Source organism: Psittacula echo (assembly GCF_963264785.1).
Source record: "Psittacula echo genome assembly, chromosome: Z".
NCBI lineage: Eukaryota > Metazoa > Chordata > Aves > Psittaciformes > Psittacidae > Psittacula > Psittacula echo.
This window is the reverse complement of record NC_137742.1, coordinates 45427596-45453487: the sequence shown is the minus strand read 5'-3', so window position 1 is coordinate 45453487 and position 25892 is coordinate 45427596. Positions and strand designations below refer to the sequence as shown.

At 38.7% G+C, this 25892-nt stretch overlaps 1 protein-coding gene across 2 annotated transcripts in view; it reads right to left on the bottom strand.

The window, feature by feature from the left end:
- Positions 1-1935: 1935 nt before the first annotated feature.
- Positions 1936-25892, bottom strand: part of DAPK1 (death associated protein kinase 1) — a gene marked incomplete at both ends in the record, with an annotated part of 93792 nt that continues 69835 nt past the window's right edge. The window contains 10 exons of one of the 2 annotated variants that reach the window (XM_080638216.1): positions 1936-3168; positions 3812-4039; positions 5321-5441; positions 6754-6892; positions 9185-9382; positions 11161-11349; positions 13859-14081; positions 16903-16980; positions 21687-21785; positions 25100-25297. In XM_080638216.1, coding sequence (XP_080494342.1) covers positions 1936-3168; positions 3812-4039; positions 5321-5441; positions 6754-6892; positions 9185-9382; positions 11161-11349; positions 13859-14081; positions 16903-16980; positions 21687-21785; positions 25100-25297 — 2706 coding nt within the window. The remainder of the gene's footprint in view (positions 3169-3811; positions 4040-5320; positions 5442-6753; positions 6893-9184; positions 9383-11160; positions 11350-13858; positions 14082-16902; positions 16981-21686; positions 21786-25099; positions 25298-25892) is intronic. The other variant, XM_080638217.1, reaches the window with a different exon arrangement.

Here is a 25892-nt window from a genome sequence, read left to right as displayed (position 1 = left end):
CAGGTTAGTACTGGTACTAACCACATTGCTCATTGAGGACTAACACTTCAAGAAATGTTTAACAAAGGAGCCCAGTGATGCCTGGGGAAGAATTTAATGAAACAAGAGAAAATATGGAAAGAAAGGCAGTGGGAAATGATAACTATCATTTTAAGAAATGGCTGTTTAACTCCTTTGCAGCATACACAAGGAGGAGGTACTGCGCAGAGCTGCCTGCATAGAGTGCCGTACTGAGACTGTGCAGCTATCAGTGAGTGATGCTGAGGGTTTAAGTAAGCAGTCGTAGCACTCATGTCATAGAATCATAGAATGGTTAGGGTTGGAGAGGACTTTAAGATTATATAGTTCCAACCCCCATGATGAGGGGATCCTTAATGTAAAGGACTAATACTGCAGCACAGGCTCTAATGCAATCTTCATCCCCTTTGCAGCACAGCATACTCTGGAAGCTTCCTGATGACAGACTCATGTCTGTTGTTTTGGTTTTCATTGCAGAAAAACACAAACGAGAAGCTGTGTAGCAAAGACCTTTGGCTTACCATTTGTCAACCAGAATGCAAATCCCTCTGCTGCAGAGGGATCACCTCTGCAGTAAAAATGAATAAATATTCCTCCTGCATTCTAAGAAATTCCCCTGAAGTGAAACAGAGGGTTCCTAGAACTTCAGAAGCCAGGCACTGCCTCTCCAGGATTGAGACTCTAAGGAAAATATAGGTTTCAGTCCCTTTCAAATGCAGAATATGAACAACACAGATGCAACAAGCAACAGTTTATTTGTAGAAAAATCCTTTAAAATTTTACTACATTGTAAGATTAAGGAAAAAATAGTATTAATGTATGTACATACAATATATATAAACAAACACACATCGCACCATTAAATTACATGCTTTTCAAAACAGAAAATGGTTCATATTCCCTCATATCAATTTTAAAGTTATCACTGCAAGAAACCTTGCTTCCTTTTTGTTTTTATCCCCATCAAAGTTTTCAAGTACAGGAAGTAAAGTAATGCAGGATCTAATAGTAGAAAACCTTTGTTATACACAAATTACGACTGACAGCTCTACAATATTTTTCCGCAGTAACCAACACTTGTGTTTTTTGAACTCTATAATGAAAAGCGAACTTTTACCTGAGGTGCACAGAAATAATGAAGCATGGAAATTGGCAAGTTTAAGAGATTTTCACATTATGATCCCACTGTAATTGAAGTTGATTAGGTATTGTATATCTATACCCATAGTACTGGCACAAGAATGCTCTGCGTGAGTTATCACTGATGTCTTAGAAGTGCAGGAAAAATTAAAAGGCAAGCACCACTTGCAATGATAAGCATGCAGACGATTTAAGTGAAACAGAGGTAGCATGTTCTTGTAACTCCAGCAGGGTCATTCAAATCAACTGCACCCTCCCTTCTGCAAAAGGCACTCACTTTATCAGCTGAAAACAACAAAATGGTTTAAAATTCAGTCAGATTGACCACAAATGGTGGACTTCTCTCCTTACAAATATAAGAAAATGTTAAGCAGAGGACATGATGGAAATTAAAAAAAAAAAGGGTGTGTGTAAGACATACACATTTCGGGTAACATGTGCTATTCCTCTCCCCCTGCCTGTTATGGGGAGAATTGAAGTATTTTATAAAAACATCTGCAGTACATAAAAGTGAAAACTTTCCAGTTAAGATGGCAGTATTAAGCAGCACATTATGTATCAGGAATAATTTTGAAACACCAGAAGTACACCAGCCTTTTTAATAAAGAGCAACAATTCACAGTTAGAAGTAGAAAGTTTATGCACAAAAGGTGGTGCTAGAGAAGGATAAAGATCCTTTGATGTAAGAGCTCATAAACTAAAATGCACAGAACCTTTTGTACTGTATCTCTTATCCTTTCTGCAGTTTGAAAGTATGTCCATGCAAAACACCTGCTCTTACCTTGACACTACAGAGCTAATTGAGTTATAAGAAGTGCCACTGTTGCAACTAGAAGCATAAGCTTCTGGACCATTAGCATCTAAATTTATTTTGAATACAGAAGATGCCTTCAGTAAAAAATCTGCTGCATCTCTGCGACCTAACTCCCTCAGCTTAGACATTAGGATACCTACAGTGCTCTCGGGAGCGTTACTCCACTCCTGCAGGAGAGCATGGACTGGGCTTGAGATGAAGTCATTTTGTGTTCCATTATTTGTATTGTACTTTGCAACAAGATCAGGGAGGCCCAGGTTCATGGCCAGAAGGCACCAATCTTTCCCCATAGGATCAGGTGGATCCAAAAGTCGACTTAGTTTTCTCCTGGTAAGTAGATTTAGATCAGAAACATGAATATCCATTCCTAGGCTTCCCTGGGAGTACACATCAAGACACCCAAAACACAGTATACTGCTAAAGCTCTCTTTATATCCCCCCATAGTGTTAGTTAGTGATGTCTCCTTTTGACTCTGTGCACGGAAGAAGTCTCTAGGCTGGTAGACCATTACTGGTTCATGATGTTCCCTCAGCTGCTGAGGACTAAGGTAGTATTTCCCGGTCAGAAGGCCTGGTAAAGTTGTGGCCATTAAATTATCAATGGTGCTGCATACAGAATCCAGAAGTAAACAGCACTTGATCTTCTCTGTTTCCAGTCCTCTAACTTGAACCTCTATACCCTGACCATGGTTGACCAGCAGCACTAAAAGCTCAGCTCCACGATTCATAATCTTTGATCCATTCACCCACAGACGTATATCTGCATCTCCCTCTGTGCTTTGCTGATGAACCCACCTGCAGAGATTCACCTGAACTTTATGAAAAATTCCACAAGGAAATGGGGTAAGGTGTTCCACAGGAACGATTCTAACACCACCATAAATCAGCACCTCATCCTCCTCATCTGTCCAAGACCTGTGGAGATTGTCAGTCTTTATGAGAGCAGGAATATCCACCATTGCTCCACTGCTAAGGTCCCTTGCACAAATATCCATGGCATCCAAAATCTGTATCAGTTCTTCCACATCACTATCTGTCACCAGACGCTGGATATCCTCTAGAGTGTATCGACCTCTATAGTGATGGAGGGCTTTTGGGTTCTCCACTGACAGGATTTTTCCAAGGACATTTGAACAGAGCCACCGAGGATCCAGAAGCACAACATCTTGGACAGTTTCACTCTGCATAATGTTAATCTGTTCATAAAGATGAAAGTTATTATTTACGTCTTGTGAAGTACAAGATGATACCCCACCTTCTCTCCTCCCTAACTTGCTGACCAATCATTTTGTTACCACTGCTGACAAGAGAAAAACAAACAGTGCATTTTATTTTCTTGCAAGTATTCAGAACAAAGAGCAGGTCTTGTTCTTGAATTTCACTAGTAATGAAGCCTTTAGAGTTCAACAGCTGTAAAGCCTAGCCATGCCCTGCAAGCTATTTATGGAAAGGTGTTATGCTTTGATTCAATTTCTAATGGACAAACAAATTTCTCATATGCAGTTAACACATTAGGCACTACATCATTAAAAATGAAATACACTTTCTGGGCATTTTATATTCTTACAACTACAGCAATAAACTGTAATTCTTCCTGTTTCAAGGAAATACTGTTGAATGAAATAGGAGCCACAGGACAATAATAACAAAAAAGCATTATTAACCAGTTTACTTTTTATGATGTCTTAAGAGGGAGGAGGACAAAAACCTACAAACTACAAGACACACTACAACTACAAACTTCCAAACTGTAGACATTCGCTTCAATCTCATTAACCAATATTCTACCAGAGCAGCACCTTGCTAATAAAGAGTTGCAATTTAGATAAAAACACTTACCTCTCCTATGCTGTGCAACTGCTGTGCAATATGCCGTAGGTCATCTTCACTTGCTAGAGGATTAAGGTGTTCCTGTACATCATATACAAACTGCTGCAACGACATCAGCTGGTTGGGTCCATTCATTTTTCTCCATGAAGGCAGTGTGGAGATTATTTTTTCACACAGATGAGTCATAGGTGGGCAAGTCTTATGAAAGCACAGAAAACATCCGTTTGTAATTCTGCTGTGCAGAGACTGCTGTGCAGAGAATGACAGTACTGTTTCGTGGGATTTTGTTGTTGGTTTTGGTTTTATTTTTTAATGGAGGTTACAAAGTCTAATATATTCATGGCATATATTCATGTCTAAAGACTTCCCCCTGTGATGAACCCTTACTCTTCCACCTGGCATTTGCTTGCCGTAACATCTACATTTTCTTAATACAGTGTTTTTCAATTAAATTAAAACAAGATTTTTTAAACATTACATGGGGATCCTGATATGTGAAACAAAGCTTGGTTTATATAGTCCTGCCTTGCCAAATGACCAACGTCATGATCTAGAAGATAATCTTTATTTCAGAAATTGTCAACATTATCTGTACAGGATCAATTTACTTCAACAGGGAAGACAGCAGGGTACCGGCTAAGATGTTACTTTTATTTATTGATTGTCTTGGACCTCACTGTTGCCTTACACTCTCTCAAGCCACAGCATGCACTTCTTCTGTAGCAAAGCCCTCCAGATTTCAAGCTAGTGAGCATGGCTATGGAGTTTTGTCAGAGAAGAAAAGCTTATTAAATCAAGAGACCATTGGGAATGTAAATTAAGACTGAATTTGGTATGAACCCCAACATTTTCCTTGATCTACAGAATGAACTAATACATTTACTTTTCATTTATTTAAAAAAAATCCCAACCTATCAGAAGTAGCTACAGAAAGTCTTAGTGTGTCACACAAGTATGGTATGAAGAAATTTAAAATCATTTAGCACAGGCTACATATCAATTTGACTTGGTCACCGTTGTTATGGATTCCTGTGGTATCACCAGGAATTCTGTGGATTCCTGGTAATAACATCAAGTCACGGCTGTTTTACCTACAGTCTCATTTACATATACTTAACCACATATATACAACTCCAAGCACATAGTTTTCACTAAAAAAGTAAAGTAAAAAGTCAATTGTCAGTTCACACATCTATATTGGGAATTATCCTTCTAACAGTTACAATCAATCACTGTCGATTAAAAGTACGAAACTATAACTTTGAACTGAGAATCTTGAATTGTTTCCTTTTAAAAGAGATCATTTTGATGACCTAACAAAACACCTACAATTTTGAAAATGCTGACTGAATCTTTGCTGTCAGGAGTTTCTTTATCACCATGTCTCATGCAAGCTGCTAAAAAATTTGAACAGCACTCACTTAAATTACATAATGTAAGTACTAAATTTACAGTAAATTATTGCACAAGATGCTTGCATTTTGGCTGGTCCAACCCAGACCATTAGACATTACTTACAGAAATTATCTGGCTTCTTATTTCTTGCAAGTGATTTCGGAGAAGCTTCATATCTTTAGACCCAGATGCTCCGGCATCCAACACATATAACTTTTCTGAAATTCGAAGATCATTTCCGAATCTGAAAGAGGAAAAGCAAGCAATTATTTACTTAGTCCCAAATCCAGTTTTATTTCTTAATTCAGTTGTACTTCAGTCTTAAATTACAGTTATTTTTCTTCTAAGGAACGATGAAAACATTTAAGTACTGATTATGCTAAGTTATTTTATAAGCACAGAGATTACAATTGCTCTCTAATTTTCTTGAAAATAAACAGAGATATTGAGAGAAAACTGTATTTCCTAAAAAAGTAGGCTGAACATTTATAAGAAAGCAACAACTGCATCATAAGACTTGAAATTACAAACTCAAACATTTTACTAAAGGAGGGGTAGCGGAAATTAATTATTTTTAAGGTCTCTGTATTTGCTGTTTTCTTTTTTCTCACTTTGAATAGTTCAGTTGTCATTGCTACTGACACCAGCTCTCTTCTCCAGTTCCTTTTATTTTTTCAACAACACATATTTGTTTTCCTAGCTCTGGACTTATCTGCATTTAAAAGTATTCCAACATCAGCGATTATGCAGGTATCTTCTGTTGGTTTATTTCAACTGATGAAGACACTGCCCTGCCACTACTGTGCTGGAATTCCCACATCTGTTTCTTGCACAGTCCAGACAAGTATCTATGCTCACAGGTACGGACTGTTGCTCCTATCATGTGTTACCCACTTACGTGCTCACTGTGAACATAAATTATTGTCAGTTTATACAATAGTATGTTCATGACAAATTTCCCTTTTCCACCTCCAACCAGCATGCTCTCCAAACATTTGCTGAAGAAGCCTAGAAGTTTCCCTAACTTTAGGTAACTCTTGGATTACCTTGTCACCTGTGTGACTGCACAATAGCCAGCTCTTCACAAACTGCGCAGGGGTAGTACCTCCAGGTTTCAGTTTTTTTCCTGCCCATCCTAAATCAATTCAGAGCAAAAGGTTGCTTTCCTGAAAAGCTTCCTCTTCGGCACCCAGAGTCTGTAGCTGGGAACTGCCCACTTTTCTGAGACTGGTGCAAAACCTGAGTACCAAGTGTTAGGCAGATGTCTGATACGAATCTTTGGATGCATCCCAAGTGTTTACAGGGCAAGACTTCCTAAGCCTCAACTAATTTTTGCATTACTTAGCTCATTTTAGCTCACTTCAGGGAGCTTGCTCACTGTATTATTGGTGACTAAATATTTACACAATATAAGCTTCCTGAACATATTCAAAACATCAAATCATAAAGCTTAAGCCACATAAAAATCTTTTACATATTCCTATCCATTTTAGTATTTTTTCTTTCGTTCCACCTGGCATGTTTAAGTGCTGTGTATAAACACACTCCCCACTTACCTGTTCCTGATTTCTTTCAACAGTGACATGTCTTTGTCATACCAAAACTCTCCCCCAGCAGGCCGAGGAAGATTCACTATGTCAGCATGTGTGGCGACCAGAACAACATGCAGGGGACTTTTCAGCTTTCCACTGAATGCTGGAAGAGAAACAAGAGCACCCCCTCACTATGAGACATGCCTATGGAGATGGCTGCCTTACTAAGCCGGGAAAGTAGCAATACATTTTACATTCTTCATACCAATAATTTTTGCAGTGGATTTACCAACTCTAAGCATAACCACACTGTGGGTACACCACTGATGCTTTGTGGCTTTTATTTCCCTATAAGATTATCTATGTAGACTCCTTGAATATCATCAGATACATTGATACTACATGACTTTTATTGTTTTAACAAAATCATTAATAACACTAACAACATCTATTAACTAAACACTATGACAGTGTGAGGAAAATAAGTAAAAATAACAGCTTCTTCAAAGGGTTTCTCTCAATCTTTGGGTGATGCTTAATACTACAGGTGCATAGTAGAGGACTGTAAGTAGAACACAAAACATCTACAACATTCATACGTTAGTATGAATGCTATTTTGCAGTACTTACACAAACAATGACCTCTCACTTAGGTGAGAGTTAAGTAGGAAAGCCTGTCAGAAACCATGAAAAAGAATAAAAAAGAAAGAAAGATACAAATGACGTGAATGAGGTGACAGGATGGAACACAAGAGTTTTCAATCTTTTCTCAAACTAATCTTGCAGAAAAGAGGAGACATTGATAAACTATTTTTTAAAAAATGACAGTACATCCAATTCTGCTGTTTTAATCTGAAAAAAACATTCAATGGGAGAAATATTCTTACATCACTAATCGGTTTTCATCAACCAAGGGATACAGAATCTTGATTCATTCATGAACAGTCACATTTTCCCAAATCTTTGCATAGTACTTCCATGGTTAAGTATTTTGTACTAGTATATATTTTTGTGGCAGCTGAAGGACTTAGGCAAAATAACTGGAAAGCAATTCCAAAAGTATAAGTTTTCTGCTAACATCAGTTACTACAGATTACTTACAAAGAACTTGTAATAGTACAAAACCACATGGGTACCCAAACTAAGCCCACCATTATAAACACTGATTTAAGCAAAGTATTTAAATAAAGCTGATAATCAGCTCGGCAAGAAGACATAATTAAATTCTAACACAGTCAGACCAAGAGCTGTGTTTCCTCACTAGACTGAGGAGCTGTTAAAAGCTTTCCACAATTGCAAACTCACTGTTTTTTCAGCTTTGATACTTTTCTGCACATTTCTGAGCTTTTACTCCCAGAAGTAATTTCATGTTGAGTGGATCCAAATGCTCATATTGTTAACCCCTGTGACTATTGTAACTTGATCTAAACTGCAAAATGCACATGTCTGAACTGAAAACTGAAGGTCTGCCTGGGCTCATCATTATCATTATTTGTCTGAGACAATGCATATAGAATTAAGCAGAACACAAAAAAAGATAAATACTCTTTGCACTATGTAAGTACTTGATATGCTTGTCCGTTGAGTCCCTAGCAGCATTATACATGCTTGTGAGTGCTGAGTTAGATCCGCTGGCTGGAATAACATTTTGGTTCATAGAACCAAGACACATGTCAGACCTTGGTTCATCCCTGAAACTGCCGCAATCCGCAGACCAATGCTCAGCTAAAAGCACAAACAATTTATATGGTGTATACATACCCAGACTTACAGATCTTTTAAGGATTAAAAAAATAAATCTGTTTGTCTGCCGAATAACTTTCTTTGTTAGAAAGCTTATACATAAAACAAAAAAACTTACTCAAAACCTGTGAAAAGTCTGAGAATATACAAAGTCAAATTTACAGGAAATATCAATTTCTGTACACCCTGATACACCAAAAGGTTAACATATTTGAAGTCTCAATACAACTCTAGTTAAACATGTTAAAGTTGCATGTATTGAGAGATAATGCTACGTCACTGTTTTCTGTCCTGTTCTCACTGACAAGACTAACTTATGCTGGAAATGCTGTTAATTTGGGCTAGATTTAAGTGGAATTTAAGCAATATGTCTAAAACTGGTTTTAAATGGTTTCAACCCTCTGAAACACTTTCCCACACAGCTTATTTAACATAAAACTTCATGTGCCATTTACAGATGTAAATCCCAGTGCTGCAGGAGGCTGTACCACACTCCATGATCATTTTTAGTTGGACTAAGTGGTGTGTACAACTCTTCAGGCTTGTTCCACAGGTAATTCCCTTTCTCTAAGAAATTTTGTGTGAAGTTTGTTCGAATACATGGGGATGACATAACAGTGCTCAACACAGATGATGTACAAAGTTGCAGAGAAACACAAGAAGCTTTATTCTACAGTCCCCTATTATTTAATTAACAGGCAGAAGAGCATACCTATTGGCTCCTCAACTGGGACTAACGATTTCAGTAAACTGAGCCAAAAGGTCACTTGGTTTAGCTGGATTTCGTAAGGCTCCTCGAGACTAAAAAGCACTATGTGAATTGCTGTGGCATCATTTGCAGCAAAATAATCGTAACAGCAGAAGTACACAGGATTCCCAGAAAACTCCCAGATGCTGAAATCACCAACTCCTGAAACCAAACAGATGAAAAGATCACATTTTATCAGTAAGCACAAAGCATCTTTCAGCCATGGAAGGACAAACAAAAGAGTTAATCTGACTTATCCTTTCACAAAGATAAACCCTACACATATGAGAAAGATGACTGCAAATGCAATCATGAACAAAGGAAGAGGTTTCAGTCAGTTTCAGAGGCTGAGAAGTTGGGTGCTCACAATCTGTTCCTCTCTCACATTCACTTCTCTTGGACAGGCAGCTGGATGCCACATGGAAACACCTGTGTGTTAACTGCATGCAGCCTCACACATTAAATTTGCCTTTGCCTTGTAATTCACTTGCAAAACAAGAGTTACAGCTTCCCTTTTTTTCCTGCTCACCCCCAAAATCTGAGCATTTCAATTAATTTGTCTTCTTAACATGTCACTGCTGCTATTAAAACGAGCTGAGGGACACAAAGAAGCCTTCTGCTTTACAGAACTGCAGTACTATTCACATCACATTATTAATTCAGGATTTAAGAATCACCATGTTAAGGAACCCAACAGAACCATGCTTCTTGTTGCCATCTCCTTTAGCTTCAGGTGACAAAAATATTAGTGTGTTGCAGTATATGGTACTTCCCAGATGCACCATCTGATTGGGGTAAGTCTGCTGCACTTGTACTACCTCTATTTAAATAAAATGCTGATTAAGATGAACCTTAAACTTCTAGAAGAAGCCAGAAACCTCAAACCTGCTGTTAAGAGTACAGCTATTCAGAGTTCACCCATGTGTATTCAATTCTATATCAAGAGAGCACAGAGAAGGAAAAGAAACTCTTTCTGACAGTCTGTTGCACAACTCTGTTTCACTACAGAACTTGACTTGGTTTCAAAGACAGAGGAAATTAGCCCGGACAAAGAACACCTTTAGCTGCATGGCAAACTCTTCAGCATCTAGGACGAACATTTTTTCACTGCATGTGTTAGTGTGTATATACTGCATTCGTAAATAGCCTTCTCCCTCCAATACAAAAATCTTGATTAATCCTAAATCAGAATCAAAATTGCAGTTGTTAAGGCATTCAGAACATTTTTGCTATGAAGAAGAGATCCTACTGGGAGAGATCTTACCCCCTATATAATAATTAGTATGGCTGGTGGTGTATATGCACTCTTTGTATGGTCTTCACAGTCAAAGCCATATATGTAGTTACGACAACTTCTCTGACTGAGCCCTCTTACTGCTAACACGTGTAACTTTTCCTTTTAAAAGAACAATAGAATCAGAAGGTCCACTCACCATGTTTGGTGAGCTCCAGGGCTCACCAAACATGCTCTAGCCCTGTCATGGAGTAAGAATGGTAGGTACTTCATACAGCTGGGAACTATTTACATATCGAGGACACTGGGGTCTATAGGACCAGATTAAATCCAATAAGGATATGGCCTGAAGGACATACAGTTTTGGTAAAGGAGCCTTTACACTAGTAGCTTGCTTGCTAACCCACTCTTATTATACTAAGTCCTTCCTTCCTTCCTCCTGCCCCACTGACTCACTTTAAAAACATTTCTATGTGACACTATAAGCACCTGACACAAGTGATTAGTATGTATATTACAGGTACAGGACTTTATGCACATTTACCTTCTGCTTAAACAAACCAAACCTCACCACTGTTGGATTTTCAACCACAGTCACTACAATATCAAGTCAGATTTTTTTTTTCTCATTTTATTTTAAAAAACAAGCAACATGGCATTAACTGTCCCACATCATTAAGGCACACCATCCCATGGCTTTGCTTACCATGCAGATAGGCATTCTGAATATCAATGGCCTTGGTGGACTGGTCATCAGCAGATAAGTGAGAGTGATGAGCAGGTGAAACGAAAGCTTCTAATACTCCTTTGGTCAGGCCCGGCTCAAACATCATACTACGGCTTCTCACGCTCACATTCTCACAGCCAGGATAAAGATTTGTAATACTTACTGAAACTGGGTCAGGGAAAGGAAAATGAGATTACAAAACATGTGAAAATCACAACCAGATCAATTCAAAATAGGTATGCAAAGCATAAAAGCTGATTAAACAAACTGCTCTTCAAAGAAAGCAGATGACTACCAAGCTGTGAGAATACAAAACTACATCCTTCTTTGACTGAAAAGGACAACATTAGAATGATCCCATATAGCACTTATTGCCCTTTAACATGTACACCGCTGGGGAGGAAGCACAAAAAAAGAAACAGAACCTGAAAATCTGTGAGTGAAAGGTTTCAGAAGTTAAAATTCTTCTATGTTGCAAAGATAAAGTGTTTTTTTAGCTAAGTGCTGCAATTTCGTAGTATGGTCCACTTTTATTGGCATATCACTACATATTCATATTGTTGATTCCTGTAAGTAAGGATAAAAATGTCACTGTGTAACAACACCTTTCTGGGGATATGGGGGAGAGAAGTAGGCTCTTAACCAAAATTATTTTACTAGTAAGCAATTTGCTTAGGTCATGCTTAATTCAGATTCCGTAAGAGAAAGGAAAAGGCTTTGTAATTGACTGGCACCATCTAGTGGAGAAAGTAAAGTTTCCTCTCCTTTACTAGACACTGCATTTGAATATTGGGTTTTAACATGGAAACCACCTGTCAGCTGTAAACCTATATTTTAATGTTTGATCTTCTACTGTATTATTTGTATCTTTAGGCTCTTGTAAATAAATACGTGCTGAGGCCACACATTTATTTTTGCAGAATATAAACAAACCTAAGCACATGAAACCATAAAATCAACTAGGTTGGAAAATACCTTTAAAGGTCATCAAGTCAAACCATTACCCCAGGACTGCCAAGACCACCACTAAACATGATCAAGTATAGACCAAATTGTGCTGGTTTAAGTGTTTGTCTGATTATGCCACCCAACCCGTAACGTTATTTGTATGTTATATAAGGAATTTCATCCAAAGGAACAGATGCTGAAACAAGCAAAAACAAAACAGTAAAACAATGCCACAGTAGCTTTGTTTGCATAGAATTGCACAAGTTTCAAGTGTGCATAGCACTGCACAACTTTCTGGTTTATATTTAGGGAAGCTGTTTTCAAGTGCACACTTTGAATTCACCATTATTTCTATGATGATTTGCCAATGTGACTAGCAGTGTTGTCTGATTTTATGATGGTGTGAGTCCATAACACCTATCCTCTGCTTCTGATACCAACCAACAGTGAAAAAATCTGTCTGCAGTCAAAACCTTCCTGAACTGCCTCCAGGTACTGATAGAAACTTCCAGGTACTGATATTCCTTGAGTGACTTATCTCTCCTCGTATGACACAGTAAATTAAGATAAATAAATCAAGAACTTCTTATTGATTCCTTTAATCAGTTTCTTTTTTCTGTCGTCACAGATGTGAGCCCCTTACGTTAAGTAAACAGCAAATGCAATAACAATCTCTGTGCCAGCCATCTTGTCTTAAGCCACTCTTTGAGTACCTTTTGCTTCCTCAGGTGACTAGAGAGAAAGCAGAGATGAAATCTACTACTAGCACTGTCCTAACGTTACTTAAAAATGATGAATGAAACCTAAACCTTCAAGTATTATCCAAAGGTTTTTAAAGAAAAAGGCAACCCTTGACCCCATCTAAAACTTACTTAGTTAAGACTATTTCTAAATACCAATTCAAATTTGAGTTCCTTCAAGTGCTTGCTTAGCTTGTATATTGTGCAGTCTCTCAGTAGTAGAAAAGGCACTTGGATGAATAGTTTGCTACTCTCTCCAGTGTACTTCTACCTCAACTGTAGATTCCTCCAAAGTCAGGCACATGCTGTAGAATAAACCTAGCTAGCTCCTCCACGTTCTGCAGCTCTTCCGACTTCACACAGGGCAAGTGGTGCTACACGGGCAAAGTTTTCCCAATTATTTGCACACATTTACTTCAGTTTAGAAAAACCTCTATTTCTACCTTGTTTGGAGATAATTTTAGACATCTGTAACCGGGCTAATGCACTCCTGTACCTTACAGAACAGCACTCCAAGGCATCAGAGGAAGTCTGAATGCTCTGTTATTACTTAAGATCACAAAAACATGCAGCAACTGTTTCAACTCTGCACAGAGTTTATTGGAGCTACTCAAACAAAAAGACTGACAAAACCTAATCCCCAAAACCATGACAGTGACATGTGGTCAGGACACTGGCGTTCACAGCCTAGGGCATTTTGTGAAAAATAAATGCCAGTGTTCACAAGTCCTGTCCTCCACTCTCCAAGTTCATGTAAGTAAGCAAAACCTTTACTTCTGCATCCTCCTCACTGCCTGCTTCTCTTTGCTCTTAGTGTAGGTACATGCTTGTGTACAGAGAAGTCAAAACCCTCCCCAGTTTTTGCTTTGGTTTCTTAAACAATTTGTGTGTCCTGTCTTTTGCAGCACAGCCGACAGCTCTTCCTTGGGAGCTACACAGACCAAGAGGAAATGTCTTCTTATTCAAACATTACAGCTTCAAAGCCATACCTGAAGGTTTGGATGACAAAGGAGATGGGGGGAATCTGGTTGAGTTTGTGGATGAGAGCCTAGGCCTTCGTCTTCGGAAAAAGCTTCGTATCAGGCCGCATTTGAGAGACTCGACAAGGGTTGTTTTCCCAGCACCTGAGTGTCCAAACAACTTCAGTTTGATCCGGGGCTGTGGATTCTGTGTGTGCCGCAGTTGCTGGACAAAAATTCCCCGGTGGGCATCCTAGAATTCAACATAAAGAAGAAATCAGAATGTGGCAGAGAACTTGTGCCTCTCAATAAATTCAAACCACAGGGTTTAGATAACACTTTCTTGCCAGGCTGGTGTTCATCTGGATCAGTTCCTTTATCTGCTTCACCATGTAAGTGATCAGTTACTGGCAGAAGGGCAGGAACAGGTAGACAAGGTACAGCTGACAGCTTGCTTTCAAAGCGCCACCTTGAGTCTTCAAGAAAATCACACAAGACTTCAGGCTTAACATCAGTGAACAGGATCATTCTGACCTCTGACAGAGAGGGGCAAAGAAAACCTAGCCTCTTTCAGTATCCATTCCCCTTACCTGTCACTCTCAGCAGCATAACTGATATCCATAATCTTATATAATATACATATACATGCAGAACTGAAGAATTTTGCAGTGACATCTACTACCTGAGCAGTCCGAAAACCTGATGTGCGTTTCGCCTCTTCTTTACATCAACTTTTTCTGCACTTCTCATATCTGAGAGAATTCTCCTCTTCCCTCCCCCTCTCCCCCATCCAGTTCTCTGTTTACTTTCACTCCAGTTCTCCGCAAGGTAAGTATCCCTTTTCCCAGCCCACTCTCACCTCTCCTTTCCACACACACTTACTCTTCTTTACCTGAAAAGACCTCTCGCAGACTATTAATTTTCCATTTTTCTAGTACTGCAAGTGTACATCCTCTATACTCATCTCCCTCCCTACTCCCAAGCCTCCCTACTCAATTAACCTTTCACAGTTTGCCCTCTGTTTGCACTCATTGTATCTTTCATAGCTGCAATCTCATCCTCCTACACAGGCCTTCTTCAAACCCAATCACATCTACAAAAGAGCTTTCCACTTTCAGCTCCCCCATTACTCATCTCTATCTTTTCTTTTAGTATCTGAAGGACACTCCTGTTCCTGCCAAAGATAGGAATGAACAAATCAAACCTGTCTTTTCTTTTTACTCAGTAAGAGGTAATCAGAAATGGATAATCTTTCCCACACAAATGAGCTTGGAAACTCAATTCAGCAAGGGGGTGCAGTGCAGGACAGCAAATATCAAGTGTCTTTCGCCACAGAAAGAAGGGCTTTAAGAAAATTAGGAGATAGCAGAAAGAAGAAAAGGCAAAGGAAGCAGCTTCATCTTCCCTTCCTTCATTCCCCTATTTGGAGCTGAGACAGAGGCTCTGTTGTTCTGCATTTGTACTGAGTTTAACACGTAGGATGAGTCATTAAATGAGCACCTACAGCTCCCCAAAATTATAAGCATGCAGCAATTAAGCTGAGAAATTTGACAGAAATAGTAGTGCATTTAATTTAGTTCCTTCCTCACCAACAGACATTTATTAAGTAAATTAGTCACAATGCAAATACTGAACCCCTCATGGCTAATACTGAATCCTCTCTAAAAACCACTAGGTAACACTAATGATAGTAGGCTCTTCATATGTGCTATTAGAAACTACACCCTCCACAGGCACTGAAAATACAAGTGTCAGGCATGCTCTGTACTAGATGATATTGATCATTTTGAATAATACTAGAGTATTGTTGGTGGTTTGATGTAATTCATTCATTTCAATTGACTAGATTGACTCTGTTGCAATGACTATGCTGATGAAGTATATAACACATGTTTCCCATATATATATTTTTTATATATATATATATGCAGGGCTTCAATAATTAAGTATACTCTGCTATCAAGAAGACAGTTAACAACGACTAGCATCTCTTCCAGAAGATGATTTATCTGACCTTCTCCCTTTTGTTCCAGGCCAACTTGTATTAGTTCCGTATCTAGATCATGACTAAATCCCAATTTTATTTATCTGCCTGCAGACACCAGCAAGGGTTCGGTGTGGGGATACAACTGTGCAAAAACCAGATCCTGTTACCACAAATGTTTACAAAAGCTATCACTGCAAAGGAAGCCTGAACTTTGGCCCTTTCTAACATCTTCACTGATATACAATTGTAGCAAGTATAGTTTTACTGGCAGGACTAAAGAATAAGACTCTACTTCCACCTTGGCAATGCCTGGTATGCACAATCTTCTACTGCTACTCTGCAATGTTAGTTTATTTTAGTTTTCCACAGGCCCATCATCATATTTAAAGCAGGATTGTTTTAATTGGTCTGGCTTTTGCCTGTAATGTCCAGGAAAGTGGTCCCTGAACCTTCACATTTTGAATGATGCTGCCTGTCCAAAATAATCAGTGCAGTATCAGATGTGTCAGACCTACTGCCTTACAAGCCCCACTTTCTAGGAAGATCAGCTTTCCGTTCTAGTTGTCATACTCAAATTCCAGAATTAAAAGAAGACATTGAAAACTTATGCAACTCTTCCATATGGTATTAGTTTCCAGAAGAGGCACAACCCCCTCATACTTCATAACCCTGATCTAACTAAAATGGTGATGGGTAGGGGAAATAAGTCATCTTGTGGGATGTGCTAATTCTCAATAGTTTATTTTCCAATTTCTTCTAACACCTTAGCTGTCTTGTAGGCAATGTCAGAGACAGGATACGATAGATTAGTGGTGCAGATTAGTTTAACCATTTTTGTTAGTATGTACATACTAGCTTTAACTGAGGGCATAATTTTGAAATAAAATTAAAAACAAAATCACAAAACCCAAACAAACAAAAAAACCCTCCTCCCCAAAAGAAAGAGACACCATTCCAGTGAGGATTTTTGCAACTGCTTCTTTAGAATGGCTTTGATGAGAATCTTATTGCATGATCTTCCATGGTCAAACTTTTCTTGGTATCTTAAAAACATGAAAACCTCAGTTAAAATTCATGCATTCCCAACCTTTTTAAGTCTTGCAAGCAGACTGGCTACATGTTCATGCTGCTCTGCTCTGGCAAGATCTTCTGCTGTTTTCCCATCCTGTCAAAACACAAATATATTAGCAGCAGTTCCTTCCTTTTTTCCGACAATAAAAAAACTCACATGCAACTTAGCTCAGCTACTCAAGGCAGCAACAGAATTGCTGTCAGATGCAACTGCAATAGGAAGAAGGGAAAAAAAACCCCAAACCCACACAACAACCAATATTGATCACAACCCACCAGAATCCCCAGGGTTTTTTTTTAATTGTCCAAAAAAGATACAGTACAATGCAGAACAACGGCATTTCTTTCACAAATTGGTATCTGGATACCACTGTAATAAGATATTTTGAATTTAGAATCTGAGAGTGATGTCAATACTCCCCATCTGAGTTTCTCTTCCCATCAATTAGAGGATGACAGCAACTTCAACACACTGAACAGACATAGAAGTTTAAATGAATGACAGTGGCATAACAGTCACTGGAGGATTCCAGAAAGCAAGAACATTGTAAAGGATGTTGTTTAAATTGCATCAGCAAATTTAAACAAAGCAAAGCTACCTTCAGCATTCTTCAGGTCTTGCCATTTAATTACCCATGTTTCAGAGGTCAGCAGCTTAATATTAAATTGGCTGAAAGGAAAATTGCTCACTACTTCTACAACTACATTAATGCTATTGTATTGTTTCAAATTTGGTAACAGGTAACTAATTTACAAGCACTTTGCTTCTTTCACTCTCAGATAAAACCATTCAGTTATTAAGAAGTAATACTGGAAAACTAAGGTCTCTTTATTTGTGTTTCTACCTTTGATTTTACTAGTTTTTCCACGTGAAACCTGAATTGTCCTAAGTAGTTCCTGAGGTTACTGCAATTATTACAGTATTATTACAATTACTGTATCATAGGAAATAAACATCTTTGACAACGGAGTGTCCATATACAGAAGCAATTCTCAGGTTTCCATAGAAGTTATTACGTACTCCAGAGATAACTCAGTCAGAATGAGAACAGAACATCAGCAGGAAACAGACAAAATCATAGTTGATGGCATGAACTGACTAAATTTGAACCTTACCCTTCAATTCCTTCCACAGCTGACATATAATTGCACCTTTAGGGAAGAAACATCTTAACGTATTTTTAAAAATTTATTTTCCTTAAAAAAGATGTATCAAAGGAGAAAAATTTCTTTATTTGTGCTGACCCAACTCTCCAAATCCTAGTTAATTCCAAGTGTCTTCTGTATGAGAGGAAGAGCAGTCTAGTGGCTGGGCAGCTAGCCTGCCATCAGAACTGCTTCAATACTTTTAGTGCTTCCAAAGTTTCCAGTCTTGGGCACATACAGCGGAATCCAAAACTTTAAAGTAAAGTGGAAATATTGATCCCCTTCCTGAGGATCCCTGTGGTAACAGGATGCAGCCTCCCCCAAATGAAAAGTGTGAATTTTATCCGGATCCCCAAACCTTTGGCCTCTTCTTAAATCCAAAGCAGGACTGTTAGAGCCTGGCCCTGCATCCCTCCTGCTGCAGCATACGGCTGGAAATGGCGGTCAAACTCCAGCACCAAGCATGTATGCAGTGACAGATTCCTGCATGGGCATTGTCTCTTTGAATCCAAGTAGGTCCCACACCTGTTGGTGGTACATCACAACTGTATTGGCAAGGCTAAGATAACTTCACACTCTTGTTTGCTGTGTCTCAGTGCTCCATGGGGGTTTGCTTTGGCTTCAAGCCTGATTTTGGCTACTCAGCTGTACATCATTTGTTTAGCTCAGTCACAACTATATGATCACAAACACAAAGGAAATAATCTGGTGAGTATTTGAAAAGGAGTGTGGGTGACAGTTACGCATTGGAAAAATGGCAACAATAATGGTTCAAATTGCTAACAGTCTAAGCAGATGTGTGCACAGAGCAAGCCTACCAGTAAAAGTGGGGTGGCACTGTCATGACCCAGAGATCCCTCCCCACTTCTTAACAGGTTCGTGAGCTCAAGACCAGCTGCTTGATTTAGCTGTCTAATCTTGGTGCTGTGAAGGAAGACCACCTCAAAAGCAGCCCCACCAGGAGCTCTGCACTACTTTTTGCTCAGGCATTGCTCTTAGGCTGAAACTTTGGCCCTTGGTCCTCACCTGAGCAACACCACAACTGTATGTCTGCATGGCCATGTATCCCACTGAGCCACTTCCTAACTTCTAGGTTTGACCTTGACCCTGTCTCTTCTCCATGGAGTTGCCTGGTATCACTAGGCCCTTGGCTGACCATGGTCACTGAGCCCAGTTCCTGATCTTGACTTAACTTCAGACCTGCCTCATTGTTATGGACTTGGCTGGCAGCCCAGATTCCTGTCTGAAGCTGGTTGCCATCACTGCACCTGCTGTGCTTGTCTTGCTTGGGTTCTGTGGGACGCAGCCGTTGTTGAGATCACTGTCTTTACTTGCTGTGTTGTTTACCCTTGGCTCTCAGCTCACTTCTGCTTATGGAGAAATGCCTTAGCAAGGGCGATGCCTGACAAGCACGAGTTTTGAAGTCATAGTCATTCGACCACAGAGTAAACAAGACACACAGAAAGGCCAGTGGAGTAAGTGAAGGATACCACACAGCACTGGCAACAAGTACAACAGAAAGAACCCTAGGTCAAATTCACCCCAAAAAAGCACTTCGAGATGTTTACATTGAGAGAGGCTAGCAGTTAAGTTCACATGTCTGGTGTAAGTATAGACTCAGATTTGGAAGCTCAATTTATTAAGATAACATGTAGAAAAAGCATTTGCTTGATGACAAAGAAATTAACAGAAGAAAGTTCCCTTTTTGTCCAAAATTGTGAACAAGATGAGGCTGTGTGCATTCTCTGGGTGTCCACAGCAGGATGGACCGTAGAACACAACAAGAATTAGAAAATACATACCCAAGTAAAATAGGAAATGGGTTTCAGTAAGTTATTTTCCTATTAAAATTTTCTTGACAAGTACAGGGTACACTGCAATCGCAACGTGTAAGCAAAACTGGCATCTGAAAAGGGCTTGGCTATAGGGTCAATAAGACCATATTTCATACCTGCTGGTAGCATTTCACTGCAATTGCTATCTCTTGTTGCAAATCAGACAGCTATGCCTGCAAGAGCTGGTCCTGGGTTTAACTGGCCATCACAGAACACAACTGAGCATCACAGAATCACAGAATAGTTAGAGTTGGAAAGGACCTTAAGATCATCTAGTTCCAACCTCCCATCATCATTCAAAGGTTTTAAGTAATCTGACAATTTTAAACTTGGTACAATTTTAGAAACTTCTGTGAGGAGAAGCCAAGAACATGGTGCCAGCTGTGCCAGTGTGTGAGCACAACACAAATTTTCTGGTGACATTCAAACATTGGAAATGATTGTATACTTCAGGAACTTAAGGTTTTTTTTAAGGTTACTTAACAGCATTCATGCAATCTAATTCAAATAAACTAGTCCTTAAATGGGCTTACTGCAGCTCAGTTACTTAACAGCGCTGGAAATGTTAACTTCTCAGAAACAGAATGCTGAGAGAAGAAAAAGGTAATTAATTCTATCGCGCTGACTCAGAAAAAGCTGTTACTAACACTTTTCAGAACAGTTTAACATCTACCTGGAAAACTAACACAAAACTGAAATGCTATTAAAATCACAACACTCACTTCCTCTCCCCCTCTCCTCCTTTTCCTTTCTCCTTCTCTTTTTTCTTTTCCCTTTTCTTTCTCTTTGCTACAACAATGCTAGAATAATGGACAGTTACGTATATTCAATCTGCTTCTGCCGCATTTAGTATCAGCACAATTTATTTTGTTATCCATTTCAAAATATCTAAACTAAAGGTAAAAAGAACTTTTATCTTGGAAGGACAGGGTGCATACAGGTAACTATACCAACACGGCTGTCATCATGACATAAAGCACACAGCTCAAGAATTCTCCCATCACCTTTTTGTTTGCAAATAAAACAGATTTTTTTCTCCTTTTTCCCCCTCCATTTCAGCCGTCTCAGGAGTAATTTATTAGAGAACTTTGAAAAACATGGACTCTATTAAAATCTAATCACAACATTATTTCCATATACAGAACAATAGTTCTTTCTGAGCAGAATGCATTGGTTAGGGCAAGTAGCTATGCAAACATATCTAACGCATTTGAAAATAAAATATGCTTAGTTTGTTCAAAATACAGGTAGTGGTGTGTATGATGCCTAAAACGTATCATGTGCATATGAAGTGTGTATGATGAAGGACACTTCATCCCTGCTGTGGATGTGTCAGCATCCACAGCGTCAGGAGGACGTTTCTCATATTAGTGAGAATGAAAAATACCTTCAGTGCTGCTAATTGGCAACAGTGGTGCTGACTGCTCTGACACAAATTATTTGTTTTGCAAGGACACCTGGATGCTAGTTCACTCATCCATGAACCCACACGTCTCCCACCATGAAAACAAAACTTTTTAATCTCCTGAAAGCATGAAAAATATTTTAATATATATACAGTACATTTTTACATAACTGTACGTGATGTGAAATGATGTACAACTTAATGACAGCAGCCCTGCCATTAAGGACACGTTTCTGTGTGCTTACAGAAAACACAACGCTACAAGTAATAATTAAGAAATTCTTAGGTGTAAATGAAGTGGTAGCTACAGTGTACCTTGATCAGTTTCAAATTTCACCCCTCTCTAAATTAATTTGTTTCCTACTATCATACGTAAGAAAAGCAGTAAGCATAAAAGTATCTCTCAATACTTACAGAAGTTAAAGCTTCTACATTGGCACCAGTTAGACACAGGAACCGGACAACATCAAGAATGCCATTGTTTGCTGCCAGATGTAAAGGTGTTCTTCCGTACTAAAAAGGTGAATAAAGTGACATTAGTCAAAGAACTTAATTTCAAATTTTATGGCTAATAATCATATTTATTTTACAATTATACATCCTGGTACACACTAAAAACTGTAAGAAAAAGTATTTTTGGTTACAGCTTAAGCACAACTTCTTAAGCTTAATTAAAAAGAAGGGCTAGAGTGACTACTACAAAATGAAAAATAATTTTATAGCTGAATGCCCCACAACTGTGAAGGAATCCTTGAGTTTTTTGGCTGTATTTGAGAATGTGATTTTAATTTCCAGTAAAACTAATTGCATTTTGCTTAGTTTAATATGAACCAGTTAAGAAACACTAAGTCCTTAACCTTTAAAGCACTGGATTCTATTTCAATCCAAGTTATTACTGAAGAGTACATATATGAAGTCTTCCCCTTCCACCCAAAGGACTAAGAGGAATGAATGCAAGAAACCAGGCTGAAGGAATTTGTGCTTTCAGTGACAGACAAAAAGTGCTGAAAGTATTGCTTCCCAAAGTTTTGCTTTTCTTTGTGATTCTCTTCACTGCCAACAAGTCCTCACGACATCCACTTCTGGTCTTTAGTGTTCAAAGCTACTGTTGTCAGTATCACTACCATGTATTCGCTGCATGTAACTCCTCTTTTATTACTTCACATATTTTCATGCTTTCATTACTGATCTCCCTGTTTCAACTCTACATTCAGAAATAAACTCACAAAATAGCTTCACAAAAGGATGTTTCAAATCAAAGCTAACTTTTTGACAACTGGAAACTGAGAAGATGCCCAGCTTCTCAAAACTCTATACCTCAACGCAAATAGCACCTGGGATTGTATCAGAACTATAGTGGCCAGCAAGACTAGGAAAGTAATGATCTCCCTGCACTTGGCACTGGTGAGGCTGCACCTTGAATCCTGTGTTCAGTTCTGGGCCCCTCACTACAAGAAAGACGTAGAGGTGCTGGAGCAGGTCCAGAGAAGGGCGATGAAGCTGGTAAAGGGTCTGCAGCACAAGTCCTATTAGAAACGCCTGAGGTAACTGGGATTGTTTAGTCTAGAGAAGAGAAGGCTCAAGGGGGGACCTTATCACTCTCGACAGCTACCTGAAAGGAGGATGGAGCCAGGAAGTTTATGGTCTCTTTTCCAAAGTTACAAGTGATAGGACAAGAGGTAATGGCCTCAGGCTGTGCCAGCAGAGATTTAGACTGGATATTAGGAAATATTTCTTCACTGAAAGGGTTGTCAATCATTGGAACAGGCTGCCCAGGGAAGTGGTTGAGTCACCGACCCTGAAGGTATTTAAAAGATGTGTAGATGTGGTCCTCAGGGACACGGCTTAGTGGTAGACTTGGCAGTTTTACGTTCATGATGGTCTTAAAGGCAATTTCAAACCTAAATGATTCTGTAATAAGTAAATGTGTATGATGTTTTACTGCACGTAGTCTATGGAAGAAAGAAATGGTGTCCTCAACTGGTATCATGTACGCGTGGGACTAAGGATAAACAGTCATTAATTATATTAATGCACTCCCATTACAGGGCTCACTGCTGAAGAATATCAACAGAAATAAAGATTCTCTATTTGATAAAGACCCAAACTCACCCTTTCAAATAAAGAACACTCTAAAAATCACTCTTGTATACACAACTGTTAAAAGAATAACGGAACACAAGCTATAAGCATGATCCTACCCCCACTGAACTTGAAGACTGATTTGTTTTTTCCAGACCATGCTTGCAGCCAGGCAATCGATGCCATTCTCCATTAGGAAAAGAGGTGCTAATCCAGCCTTGTGCTTAACTCACGTTCCCCAAAGTGTGTTCTCAGCTGTGGATCTTGATTTAATGGCTTAGTCAGTCAGGTTTAAGCTTAGAGGCAGGACTGGGGAGCTCATTATTTTAAGTTTCTTTCACTCGGCAGCTGATAATTTTAATTATTTAAACCAGAAGTGATTGCACTGGACAGCCCTCAAGCAAAAAGCCCCACAGCTTTCTTTAGCTGTCTAATACAGAGAAGGCCAGTGCTTAGGTAATAAATGGAAGTTTTAACTGGCAAAATGTAATTACCAGAACATGTACTTTTCGAGAAACACAAAGAATCTACAACACCTGAATCAAACAAATTGCAGAAAGCAATGTGAATATTCCTATGAGTAACTTTTAAGCTTTGTAGCATACATAAAACTTAAAAAGGGCAGAGAAAGATATTCAAAGCTAAGTATTGTGGCCTAAGCCCCATCAGCAGAGTCCAATGGCTGACCTTAACCTATTCAAACTAACCAAAGGAAAATTTCCTGAAACTGCTTACTTCTCTTGAAAATCTCTGGTGAGGATGCCAGAATGTTAAACCTGTAAAGCATCACAGTCAATTATCTCACACAGTGACTGCAGCACTAGCACAACAGAAGCAGCAAAAAAGATACTACTATCTCAAAGTTTAGGGACAGCTATTAAATATTCTTTTGACAAGTGCTTACAAAAACTATGGACAGTTCACATTTTTAGCTGGCAGTAACCCAGCGACATGCACTGGATTCAACATTTTCAGCGTCACAACATTTACCAAGGGTGTCTACAATTGTCATGTGTTTTTGAAACAATGAGCAATAAGAAAATTCGCAAAAAGCACCTTACTCAGACTGCCGACTTCAACATTCAAAAATAATTTTACATTTAACATTTTACTTCTGAGATTCCTGTACCCTGCCAGTGACAATTTGCTTAATAAAAAATAAAAAAATTCTAAGATAAATGTTTTATTAGGGTTTATTCTAATAAACTCAATGCAGAAAAACATGAACCAGCCAACACGACACTTACTTTTGTAACTGGGAACAGAATCTGCAGCTGAGTTAAATCCTTTGTTAGGTGTCAGTATAGATCTTTTCATGTAATTTGGAAGAATTCAAAACATTTTTCATAAAACTGTACACATTCAATTCTGTATATAAATTACTGGTTTTAAATCACATCAAATCAAGGCCAGCAGCAATGCATATTATCTGTTCTTCAGTGCCTAGATGTAATTTGCACAAAGCAAAGCAATCCAGATAGGGAAGAAAGTTGGCATATACCTCAACATTAGAGCTGAATGGCAAAGTACACTGTGATATTTCAACTGGGCTCGCTTTTCATGTATCTTTAATCATCTACTACACTGAAACAAACTTAGGCAAATGTGCAAAACGACTTGTTTAATGCTTTGCATTTGGCCACTTCAAGAGATAAAATACTTTTCATATCAGAGAACTGGAAAGGTCATCTAATGCAACAGGTAAGCTATTAAACAAAGGAGTTAGGCATCCATATTCCATTTACCTTATTAGTGACATCCAAATTACAACTTGCTTCACAGAGTGCCATCACAATAGGAACATTCCCATCTTTGCAGGCCACATGCAGGGGAGTGTTGCCATGTCTGTCTTGGAAATCTACAAAACATCCTTGACTGATGAGAGTTTTAACTACTTCTATTTGACATCTTCTCACAGCAAGGTGTAAGGCTATATGACCATCCTGAAATGACAAGAGAACATGTAAGTGAGATTTAATAATGCTAAAAAATGAAAGCATTTTGCAGAGTCACCATCCTTTCATATAACTGGGTGTATCTCCTTGCCTCAAGAATCACAACGGCTTTTATTTCGAGCATGGAGGCAGTGAGATGCACAGTATCTGTCAGAACAAATCAGTATGGGATAAAAGCAAATTTCTATTAAGCCACCAGGCTTTGCAGTGGAATGGATGAAATGCAAATACACATTCTTTACTAAGAGCTTCCCTAGGAGGCAGGAGAGTGGCCAACTGTAACAACCAGTTGAATATTGTAAACCACTATAGCGTTTGCTTACAGAAATTAGTGATGCAAAAGTCATGCAATTTGCTTAGTGGTCAGTAACTTTACAGACAGGGCTTTCTCTCTAACAAATAACTAAAAGAGACAGTGTGACTAGAAGCACATTTTAGAAGCAAAAGCATTTTTTTGAACTTGCTATAGTAACTAACAGCAATAAAAGGACAAGCATACCAAAAGTGCAAGCAACGAAATGTTGAATTTCTTTCTTGAGATTAAGACCATGAAAGACAAAACCCAATTCTGAATTAAACAGAG